At 40.9% G+C, this 12510-nt stretch overlaps 1 protein-coding gene across 1 annotated transcript in view; it reads left to right on the forward strand.

Moving 5' to 3' along the window:
• The window catches only part of nbas (NBAS subunit of NRZ tethering complex), a 267026-nt gene that overhangs the window by 160175 nt on the left and 94341 nt on the right, over positions 1-12510 (forward strand). Inside the window, exons 38-40 of the mRNA XM_033021570.1 lie at positions 349-472; positions 5683-5759; positions 10927-11064. Of these exons, the coding sequence (XP_032877461.1) occupies positions 349-472; positions 5683-5759; positions 10927-11064 (339 nt within the window). The remainder of the gene's footprint in view (positions 1-348; positions 473-5682; positions 5760-10926; positions 11065-12510) is intronic.

The following is a 12510-nucleotide window of genomic DNA, read 5'->3' on the forward strand; positions in this document are numbered from 1 at the left end:
TGTGAGACAGCTACATAACTGTTCTACAATATATTTATATTATAATATATATTCAAAGAGGACATTTGGACTACTCGTATTGTATTTACCAAATGTTATTACATTGAAAGTGTGAATGGAATCACTTAGCACGGTTATGTCATCCAGTCATGAAAGTATTCTGTTGTCTCCAACAATTAATAAAACAATGTAAATAAAAAAATAAAAAGGTCTCCATCTTCAGCAATAAGTATTCTCTGCACTTTGTACCTGCAGTCTTTCTTCTTGGACCATGCAGCAAACTTTGTTGCTTAGTTCTTGATTTATTTTACATATGTTTTTAAATATTCTACTTTTTTTTTTTAACAGAACGAGGTCAACTATGGGTGTTACCAGTACAATGTTCTGGAGAACTTTGCAGAGGTTTTGCTGAGAGCTGGCAAATTATCTGAAACCAAGAGTGAAGGAGAAAATCTTTTTCCTGCCACAGAAGGTAAAATTATTCTCAAAACCATTCAATGATAAAGGTTTTATATCATGTACAATTCTGTAACGAATGCCATGAAATGTACTGAAAGTGCTGAAGGAGATATGTTAGTGGCATTTAAAAGACATTTGGATAGGCATATATATGTGCATGGAATGGAGGGATATGGGTTATAAGCGATGGTCTTTGCATCAAGTTTGGCACAGACACAGCAGGCCGAAGGACCAGTTTTTGTGCTGCACTGTTCTATGTAAATTATTCAATGAATAGTGTCTTCCACTAAACCAAATACTGAAAGGAAAATATTTTACACTAGGTTAGACACAAAATGCTGGAGTAACTCAGCAGGTGAGCCAGCATTTATGGAGAGAAGGAATGGGTGACGTTTCGGGTCGAGACCTTTCTTCAGACTGGGGAGGGGGGGCGGGATAAAGATAGAAAGTGAGCGGAGACAGTAGGACGTAGGAGAAGGGGGAGGGGAAGGAGGGAGAAAGCAAGGGCTATCTGAAATTAGAGAAGTCAATGTTCATATCGCTGGGGTGTCAATTACCCAAACAAAATATGAGGTGCTGTTCCTCCGATTTGTGCTGGGGGTCTCACTCTGACAATGGAGGAGCCCCAGGACAGAAAGGTCAGATTGGGAATGGGAGGGGGAGTTGAAGTACTGAACAACTGGGAGATCAGGTTGGTTACGACGGACTGAGCGGAGGTGTTCAGCAAATCGATCGCCGAGCCTGTGCTTGGTCTCGCCGATGTAGAGAAGTTGACACCCGGAATAGAGGATGCAGTAGATGAGGTTGGAGGAGGTGCAGGTGAACCTCTGCCTCATCTGGAAAGACTGTTTGGGTCCTTGGATGGATTCGAGGGGGGAGGTTGCTGGGGAGGGGATGGTTTGGGTGGGAATGGACGAAGGTACGTTGAACAATCCCTGTTCCAGGCGTACACTGGCCTTATCCCCAATCTCTACCCCTGCTATATTGATGATTGCATTGAAAGGACATTGAGTAATTTACATAGAACAGTACAGCACAAGAACTGGTCCTTCTGCCCGCAATGTCTGTGCCAAACTTGATTCCAAAACCATCGCTTATCGATCTGTACATAGTCCGTATCCCTCCATTCCATGCACATCCATATGCCTATCCAAATGTATTTTAAATGCAACTAACATATCTCCTTCAACCACCACCCCCAGCAGCATGTTCCAGGCACTCACCACCCTCTGTGTAAAAAAAACTTGCCCTGAACATCTCCTTTAAACTTTGCCCCTCTCACATTAAAGCTCTCCCTCTGGTATTTGAATTAACGTCATTAGAATCTCTAAGAAGAAACTGTGGGGATTGCAACAATTTTAATCATGGTAGATTTGGCAATAGTTGAGAATATGATGTGCCTGAAACTTCAATGCCATATTCAATAAATCAACTATCGTAGTACTGAAAAATGTTGACCTCATAAATTGTGTTTGACTTCAGAATCAATTTGTTGCCACATAAATCTGTTGGGAAGAATATTGCAAAAGTGATTAACATCTTTACTACTTCAGATTTGTAATTAGAATTAAAAAAATTGTGAACAGTCAAATATTTAAGTTTGATCTTCAATTCTTTAAAATATATATATACTGTTCTAAGTAGCCAAATAAATGTTGATAAATGTTGAAAATAATAGCTTGGTCAAGCTCTAAATGAGCATTTACTGTTCAGAATTTATTGTTCTTACATAAAAATATTGTATCCCTGAGAAATGGATTTCACAGTTGGTTTAAAATACCACCAAGTGCTTATAATGACATAGATTTAATTCCATTCAAGGCTGACAAGGTGAGGGAACACACCTGCTGAGTGTACTGTGAAACGATTTGGGGAAATCTAATCCTAGTTCCTCGACTATGTGATTTAATGCATAAAGTTGTCATAATTCAGATTTCTTTATGTTGTGAGAAATGGAAATATAACACAAGCTGGTGGCGATTGAGTTTTTGAAGTTTGTATTCATTTTTGAGCAGTGTAAAGGTTAGATCCAGCGTTTAATCTAGTTTGCACAGAATTTCAAAGAAAAATGCTGGGTTCTGTTCTGCCTCCTTGCATTCTTCCTCTGACCAGAGCCAAAAAAAAACAATTCAGGTTGTTTATCAGTTTATTAATACTGCTTCATTCATTGGCATATCATTGATTTGTTTTAGAACTTGTGCTGGATAATGCTTTATTATGTGTGTAAGAAATACCTTGCCTCTAAAAGCGTGTTCTGAAAATGAATGCTTTAGGATTTTCCGCAGAGCAGAGCTCTTCAAACAGAAATAAGGTGAACAGCCAGCATCTTTGGAGAGGGAAAAAATTAACATTTTAAGTTTTATCACCTTTTTTTCACCCTGAATGATTAACCTGTTACTGTATCCATATATGCTCAGAGACCTGCTGAATTTCTCAGCATGTTCTGTATTATTTCAGATTTTAATGAAAAACTGTACGGTGTAAAACTTGTGCTCCTATTTGCATCACTGATAAAACAAGAATAAAGACACATGACTATGCTAAAACTCAGTGCTTCTTGGTCCTGACGCAGCCTTTCCACACTCTATAGATGCTGCCTAACCTGCTGAGTTACTCTAGAGCTTTGTGTTCTACACCAGTTTCCAGCATTTGCAGTTCCTTAAGTCTACTCTGACTACATCGCCAGTCCAACGGGATACCACATCTTCCCATCTCCTCCCCTTTCTGCTTACTGCAGAGACCATTCCCTCCGTAACACCCTGGACAATTTGTCCCTTCCCACCCAAACCACCCCCTCCCCGGGTACTTTCCCCTGCAACTGCAGGAAATGCAACACTTGTCCCTATACCTCCCCCCTCGACTCCATCCAAGGACCCAATCAGTCTTTCCAGGTGAGGCAGAGGTTCACCTGCACATTTTCCAACTTCATCTACTGCATCCGCTGTTCTAGGTGTCAACTTCTCTACGTCAGCGTGACCAAGCGCAAGATTGGCGATCGCTTCGCTGAACACCTCCGCTCAGTCAGTGTTAACCAACCTGATCACCCGGTTACTCAGCTCTTCAACTCCACCTCCCATTCCCAATCTGACCTTTCGGTCTTAGGCCTCCTCCATTGCCAGAGTGCGGCCCAGCGCAAATTGGAGGAACAACGCCTCATATTTCGCTTGGGTAGTTTGCACCTCAGTGGTATGAACGGTGACTTCTCTAATTTTAGATAGCCCTTGCTTTCTCCCTCTTCCCAGTTCTCCCACAAGTCCTACCATCTCCGCCTACTACTTCCTTTCTCTTTCCGCCCCCCCAACATCAGTCTGAAGAAGGGTCTCGACCCGAAACATTGCCTATTCCTTCTTTCCATAGATGCTGCCTTTCTCCAGCATTTTTTGTCTACCATCTGCAGTTCTTTCTTAAACATTAAACTTAATTTGGTGCCAATCAATTTTAAAGTTAGAAAAAAAGGTTAAAAATGCATAATATCCTTGTAACTATAAAATTCTGATCTTGGATGTGGGCGTGTGTGTGTGTATTTATTTGTTTGTGTCTGATCACATCTACTCAAAGAAACGAATCGCTAACGGGAAATTTTTTACATATTCAGGGAGACATTTACCCTCTGGAGTCAAAAATCAGCTTACCTGAAAATGTCCTGGTTGGACAGGCTAGATGCAGGAAGATTGTTCCCGATGTTGGGGAAGTCCAGAACAAGGGGTCACAGTTTAAGGATAAGGGGGAAATCTTTTAGGACCGAGATGAGGAAAACTTTTTTCACACAGAGAGTGGTGAATCTCTGGAATTCTCTCCCGCAGAAGGTAGTTGAGGCCAGTTCATTGGCTATATTTAAGAGGGAGTTAGATGTGACCCTTGTGGCTAAAGGGATCAGAGGGTATGGAGAGAAGGCAGGTACAGGATACTGAGTTGGATGATCAGCCATGATCATATTGAATGGCGGTGCAGGCTCGAAGGGCCGAATGGCCTACTCCTGCACCTATTTTCTATGTTTCTATGTCCTGCTTTATTTCTTGAGTAATTAATAAAAATGTTCACAAATCCAATCCAACTTTCTATTCAAAACACCTTTTTTTTTGTTTTGTTTCGCTGATGACGTGACAATGAATCACCTCCCACCCCTCCCTACTCCCCCCTTTGTTCGAAAGTCGCCCCGTCGACTGAACACCGAAGATCATAGCTGAAGACTGCGGCAGGCGCTGCGAGTGAAGAACGAGCAAGTCGGGCCCTGTATTAGAGTTGTCGGGTCCATCTCGGCTCCTGTCCGTCGTTACCGAAAAACATTTGAAATAACGCTGTCTTCTTGCTCGTGCTGCGAGTGACGTCACCCCCCCACGAGCTCTCCCCCTGTTCTCGGGCCCTGCCTGCCAAAGATCATAGAGTGGAGCCTGGAGCCGGGAGCAAGGTTTGGGAACCAGCCCTCCCCTCTGACAACGCGCCCCCCCCCCTTCAAACTCTACCCCCCTCCCTCTCTGCCTCCCTCACGTTCACTCTCTGCCTCCTGTGGGGCAACGGGTAGGGGACGGGTGCGTTTTGCAGCCGGGAATGAGGGATTATTGCGTTCGGGAACCAGCCCTCCCCTGTGACGACGCCCCCCCCCCCACCCCTCAAACTCAACCCCCCTACCCTCTCTGCCCCCCCTGCTCCCACTCTGCCCTCCTCACGCTCCCTCTCGCCCCCCCCCTCCCTCTCTGTGTGCCCCTGTGTCCCTCCCTGTGCCTGTGTCCCTCTCTGTGCCTCTGTCCCTCATTCTCTCTACCCCCTCCCTCTCTAGCCGTGCCTGCGAGTTGGGGGCTATACATGAATAGGGCAGGGGATGGGGTAAAAGGAGTGAATGAATAATATTAATATAATATCAATGGGGGTGGTTAGTGTGTGTGGGGAGGGGGGGGGCGTGGTTTGTGTGGGTGTGTGACGCCGCAGTCCGCCCCCTCCCCCTGCAACCGCACGTTGAGGGGGCGGGACCCAACGGGTCCTACTTGGTCTAGTTCACTATAAAATTAACTTTACTGTGAAAAAGCTGTTCATTTAGAACAATTATAGTATGAAATAGTTGAAATACAAGTTTACTTTGAGTTTTCATTGTTGAAGTACTGAGGGTAAGTAGAGTTCTTAAATAGTAAATGCTGGAGCAGAAATGTAAATAAAGAAATTGAGGACCTTTTTCTCAGATTATTTGTTCTTGAAAGTGTTTAATCCTGCGTTCTTTTGTTTTTACAGTTCTTTTACAACTAGCCAGTGATGCATTACCAAAGGATATGACCCTAGCTCTCGCGTATCTTCTGGCCTTGCCTCAGGTAGGGTACTGAACGTTTTAGTTGGAAACATGGCATGCAATTTTAAATGAGTATTCCAGAATATAGTTCAGCTGCAAGAATAACTTGCTATTCTGCAATATCCTTGAGGGGTTCAGGGGGAAAACTAATTATTTCCCAAATTGAACATTTTCTCCAACTCTGGCAAATATCCTTCCTGATCAGCATCTGTGTAGCATTTGCTTTAACCAAATGACCCACGTTGGTATATTTTGTTGGATTGAATCCATTATAAAATAATTCATTATACAAAGGTCATATGCAACGGTTTGACCTAATGAACTATGTTTTTTACTCCAGCTGAGGGAAATGGTACAGATTTTTTTCACCCTTTCTATTTATAGTAACTTAAACATAATAAAAAGTAATCAAAGTCCTTAAAAACTGTTACTAATAACCAAAATTCAACTGAATCTCACACAGAATTAATAGGGCAGATGACCAAGAGCTTGCAAAGAGTTTAATGCTTTAATGAAGCATCTTGAAAGAGGCAATAGAGATTTTGGAAGGAAATTCTATATATTTGGGGTTTGGCCACTGAAGATAGAAATAGTTGGGGTGATGAAGCTGTTGGAATTTGATGAGTTGAGGCATCCTCAAAGTTTGTGGCACTGAGACAGACTGCAGAGGCAAGGCAAGGTGAAGTCGTGAAGGGATTTGCAAACTAGGATGACATTTTATTTGATTATTTAACAGAGGACCAATGAGAAGATTGGGTCTTTACCACCTTTTTGCTTTCACCCCCTTCCCTTGATTTTACTTTCAACTTCATCAAGGTCCACTTTCAACAGATCATTCTTCATTGACTATAGTAGCGCTGGTGCTTCACAGTGCCAGGAACACGGTTTTTATCCTGACATATGGTGTTGTCTGTGTGGAGTTTGCACATTCTCCCTGTGACGGCCTCGCCTTCCTGCAGGTGCTGTGTTTTCTTCCACGTTACAAAAACGTGATGGTTTGTAAGTTAATTGGCCTCTAAATTTTCCCTAATGTGTAGGGAATGGATGCAGAAGTGAAATAACATGGAAATAATATTAATGGGTGATCCATCATCAGTGTCAACTTGGTGGGCCAAAGGGTCTGCTTAAATGCTGTATCTTTCAAACAATTCAAATAATCCTCCACCTCCTGCAAGATTCCACATAAAATATTTTCTCCCCTCTGCTTTTAGCATTGCAAAGGGAAGTGCAACACATATATAACATATAACATATAACAATTACAGCACGGAAACAGGCCATCTCGGCCCTACATACTCTTACCTTTTTCCAATCTAGCCATTCAGGGACCCACACAGCTCTTCCAAGTGAAACATCAATTCATTTCCACTTCCAATTTATTATTCTGCTCATAATGTAGTCTCAAGGTTGGAGAAGCCCACACTTAGATTGGATGGCTGAACAAAGGTGTACTTTCAAGCAATCTGAAAGTTTTCAATCACTTTTATCCTTCATCACACTTCTGTCTTCTCGAACATGATCCTCCTTAATTGCTCCAACACTCCAACGTAAGCACAAGGAACATTATCTCCTCCTTTTCTATCTGTTGATATGTTGTAACCTTTGGGACTTAATAATACCACTATGTGGTTGTACCTTTTTGTCTCTTTTTTTTTTCTCCAGCTGCTGATTTTAAAATTGTTGTTATTTTGACAACTTCAACACCCTTTTCACACATTTTGCCTCAGTTCTCTCCACTCTCCACTCTCCCCTTCTCCAACTTAAAACATGTTTCCTCCCCAGTCCTGTTCTTGAACAAGACAAGGTGATGCTGCTTGACTTGCTTAATATTTTCAGAAACTTCTGTTTTAGTTTTGAATTTCCAGTACCCACAGGTTTTGCTCCACACCAAGAATAATTTGGACCTTCCACTCAGATATTATTTGGAATATTAAACCTCGTAATGGAGATTATTCTTGCTGCATTCGTTCTGAGATGACCAGTGCTCCAGCTAGGAACAGGAGAAGCTTTTGCTAGGAGCCATTCAGCAAATATGAGATTACAACCCTGTTTCTGCAAAAATAAATTATATCATCAGATCTAGAATTGGCCTTGTTGAACTTGTGACTTTTGTTTCCGAATAAACTAATTGGAACATCTAAAAGGAAAACAAAATGGAGAACCTGGAAATCAGACAAAAAAAAACCAGAAGATGCTTGAAATATTTATTTCGTTAGGCAGCATTTGTGGAAAACTAAACAGTTAATGCTCTGGCCCTTGACTAATTGGAACAAATTATAATCATGGACTGACTGCAAGTTTTTGCCCTTATTCATGTCTTGCATAACTCAGATCATCATTTAGTGATGCTTCTTTGAATTATATGATTCCAGCTCTTTTAAGCTCTTGCAAACTAAATTGCTTCAAACTGGGAACTAATTGTATGGCTTTCATCCACATCCTTTCCATATCTTTAATGTTGCCAGACGTGAGGAACCAAGTTGTGATCTTGTATAATACAAGGGCAAAGTAGTATGTTTATTATTCTTGAAATCATGTATAATTACATTGCATTAGCTGCACATCTGTCATTGGGAAAATGTTGGAAGCTCTGTTATGGAAGGCAATTAGAGCAATTCGGAGGAATCAGGCAAACTCAAATTTTGTGAAAAGGAAGTCATGTTTAACCAATTTATTGGAGTTCAATGTTAATACTGGAGAGTCCATGGATGTCCTGCATAATATGACCTAAGAGTTCAAAGTGATATGGATAGGTTAAGAGAGTGGGTAATGTGGTTAAATATGAATTTGTTCTTTTGAGGAAGAAAAATAAACATTTATCTAAATGATAAAAGATTGCAGTCTGTGATGCAGAGGTCTCCGGGTGCCCAAGTGCATGATTCAAAAAGGCAACAGTGCAGATTCTGTAGATAACTAGGAAAACTAGCAGGATGTTACTCTTTATTCCGAGAGGAATTGAATATAAAATCGGGAGGTTTTGCTTCAATTGTGTAGATAAATGATGAAACTACATGTGTACAGTATTTTATTGTGCAAGAAAGGAGGTACATCCACTGGATGCTATTCAATGGACAAGTTACTAAGCTAATACATAGAATTGTTGGATTGCCTGAAAATGAACGATTGGAAAAGATGGGTTTGTATCTGCTGGAGTTTGAAGTGAAAATAGATTTGGATGATATTTAAAGAGTTTGTTTAATATGGGAAACCTACAATCAGGGTACTCAAGGTTAAAAATGAGGGGTCACCCATTTAAAGATGAGACAAGATCTACTGGCTTTTCTCCCTCTCACTGAGGGTAGAGCCTTTGGAAATTAAATTCCTCAATTGGGTTATAAGGAAGGATGTTTAAAGTCGAAGTAGATTAATTTTTGATAAACCAATGAGTAAAAGGTTACTGGGATAAACAGAAATGAGAATTTGAAGTTGCAGACCAATCAGCCATGATCCTGTTTTGAAGAAGGGTCCCAACCCAAAACACTCTCTCTTTCTCCAGCTTACTTGTAATTATGTGTGTGATTTTAAGTATGTGCTGCCATGTTACTTCTTTCAGGAATCATGAACATACTAGGTGTCCCACTTCTTCACAAAATATTGCCTCTGTAAGCTGTACATCTGTGTATTGCTAATGTCATTTTTGAATTGCATCAGGACTGAGTTAGCAAAATTGTAATCTGGTTAGCTTGTTTGTTATTTTGTGTCACCTAACAGTATGTTCACTAATGTGCTGCAAATGCATTATTTTGTCAGCCAGGGAGCCTTTTAAAATCCAGTGTTCTCAGCAGAGCGTTGCCCACATAATTCTGTGTTCATCATTTGGGTCATAGAAACATAGAAATTAGGTGCAGGAGTAGGCCATTCGGCCCTTCGAGCCTGCACCGCCATTCAATATGATCATGGCTGATCATCCAACTCAGTATCGCGTACCTGCCTTCTCTCCATACCCTCTGATCCCCTTAGCCACAAGGGCCACATCTAACTCCCTCTTAAATATAGCCAATGAACTGGCCTCGACTACCCTCTGTGGCAGGGAGTTCCAGAGATTCACCACTCTCTGTGTGAAAAAAGTTCTTCTCATCTCGGTTTTAAAGGATTTCCCCCTTATCCTTAAGCTGTGACCCCTTGTCCTGGACTTCCCCAACATCGGGAGCAATCTTCCTGCATCTAGCCTGTCCAACCCCTTAAGAATTTTGTAAGTTTCTATAAGATCCCCTCTCAATCTCCTAATCTCAGACTTTTTTTTCTTTCACAAACCAACATAATAAGCGCATAAAGCCAATCTGTCTCTCCGACAGCATGGCCACCAAGCATAATTGACAGGATATTTGGGTTTATTTATTAGGTACGTGTTAGATCAGAAGTTAAGTAAATAATCTAAAATAGTGTTGATGTGTACACAAAGAACCAATACTGTAAAAGTCTAGTTTTCCCTGCAAAACATTGGAAATCAAGTTGTTCTGCTTCCTCACCTTCATCTGAAAATGGGTTATTGCTCTGGTAATTCAATTTAAACATATTGCTTCTTGAGCTGGAGTATGAATGTTCGCTGAATTTCAACACATTTGACCTGCCGCAATGTTCTGGCCCTGCTTGCCCCCTTCTGCTTCTAATGTAATAATTATAAACTAAAGATAATAGCATTAAAATATAGGCAATATGTAAAACTTGGTGAACACTTTTACAGAAATGGTAATTTTCACCTGATGCTAAAGACAATTTTCAAGCAGTTTAATGGTCATCTTCCATTCACAATAGGGACTACATTCCATTATGTCAGTGATTAACTTGTTGTGTTTAACCAATATACTGGGCTGCCATTAATTTCAGGAACACATGCAATTTAGTTGTTTGATAAATTGGTTATAAAATGACATAATTTGAAAGAATGTTATTAGAATGTATATTCACAAAGTGTATGTGTGAGTCTGAAGGGTCTCGACCCGAAACGTCACCTATTCCTTCGCTCCTTAGATGCTGTCTCACCCGCTGAGTTTCTCCAGCATTTTTATTTACCTTCACATAGTGTATATTTTGCAATGTACTATTATTTCATTTGCAGATATCAAAAAATAATTTCTGTACTTTTGAAAACTGTTCCTATTAGATTTTTGTGACTACTGCTGTAAGTGGCTTGACTTGTGAGTGTTCTTTTTCCCACTTTAATTGCTACCTCTATTAATTTCCAATAGATCGTGGATGCTAAGAAGTGCTTTGAGAAGCAACCTCATTCTGCTTTGTCTCTCCAGTTTGCTGGCTACTATTACGCTTTGCAGATCTATGTCCGTTTAAGTCCATGTTTTAAGGACAAGTGTCGTCCAGTATACAAGGTTTGGTTTTCTATGTAATTCGCAGTGGTTTTAAGAGGTGTTATTGTATAATTGGAATATTGTTTGTTGTAGGCAAAGGTGAGAGAGATTACATTCCAACTGGGGACATCCTGGAAATATAAGAAAGAAAAGTAATTAACTAAATCAGTGAGGATGCAAAAGGATATATAAGAATATCCAAAATATGTATTTCTGATTAGAACATTGAATTTCTTGTTTATTGCCCCATGTTGAATTAATATTAATTTGATCTGCTCTAAATATTGGTGTTTTGATAGCTGATTCAAAGGTAGAATTATTGAGCATTTTGTGTAAAAGATTTATTTGCTGTTACAATATCCAAAAGTTTCTATTTTTATCTGAGTTGTTAAACAGAGCCTTATAAATCTCATTTTAACCGTATCCATATCTGTTAGTTTGGACTTTTCCATATCAATCAATTGTACCGAGATTTCCAGAAGATTTTGTTAAACACCCTAACAGACTTAGTGTTCAGAAATAATTATTCAAATGATTAAAATCCATTGTCTTAAACCACCAAGTAATGTGCAGGTAACCATGGAAAATTTCCAAGTTTGGTGGAGGGGTGGCAGGGCGAGAGGCCTTCATTTCAAATTGATCCCAGGAATTTACTGTTAGACACAGTAGGTGGTTCTTTCTCTGGGTGAGCTACCAAATCTCATATTTATCAAGGCTCAATCAATTATTTGATGGAGAAATTACATTTTTTACATTGTTTTTTAAGCAGAGTGTTTTAAAATAAGAGGGCATAAGCTTATCAGAATCAGAATCAGAATCACACTTTATTCGCCAACTATGTTTTGCAACATATGAGGAATTTCATTGGCCAGGTCAGTCATACAATTAAAAGTAACAGATCACTTCAAAAACACATTTTAACATGAACATCTACCACAGTGACTCCTACACATTCCCACTGTGATGGAAGGTGAAATAAAGTTCAAGTCCTTCCCTTACTTTTTCCTCGGTCATGGGCCTCGAGCCCTCGTATATGGGATGATCTTGACTCCCATAGCCGGCGGCGTTTGGGCCCTCCGCATCGAGGCGATCTGCTCCTGCATCGGGAGGATCGTCAACTCCCCCGCGCTGGACGATCGAACCTTGTGTCGGGGCTGGTGAACCTTCCACGACGTTGGAGCTCCCAACTCGGCCTCACCCGAGACTGCGAGCCCTTGATGTTGATTCCGCGGTGGGAGCAATCCCAGGCAAGGGATCAGCTCCGATATTAAGTCCGTGCCCCGCGGTAGGGCTCAAAGTCAGTCCGAGGAGGCTTCCAGCTCCATCGATGGAAGGTCGCAGAGCCCAGAGAATGTGATCCGAAAATTGATCACATCTCCGGGAAGGTAAGAACCTGAAAGAAAAGTTTCCCCCGATCACCTCCCCCCTCCCCCCACATAAAACAAACCGAAGAACATTAAAACAAAA

The sequence above is a fragment of the Amblyraja radiata genome, chromosome 5 (assembly GCF_010909765.2).
Source record: "Amblyraja radiata isolate CabotCenter1 chromosome 5, sAmbRad1.1.pri, whole genome shotgun sequence".
Classification (NCBI taxonomy): domain Eukaryota; kingdom Metazoa; phylum Chordata; class Chondrichthyes; order Rajiformes; family Rajidae; genus Amblyraja; species Amblyraja radiata.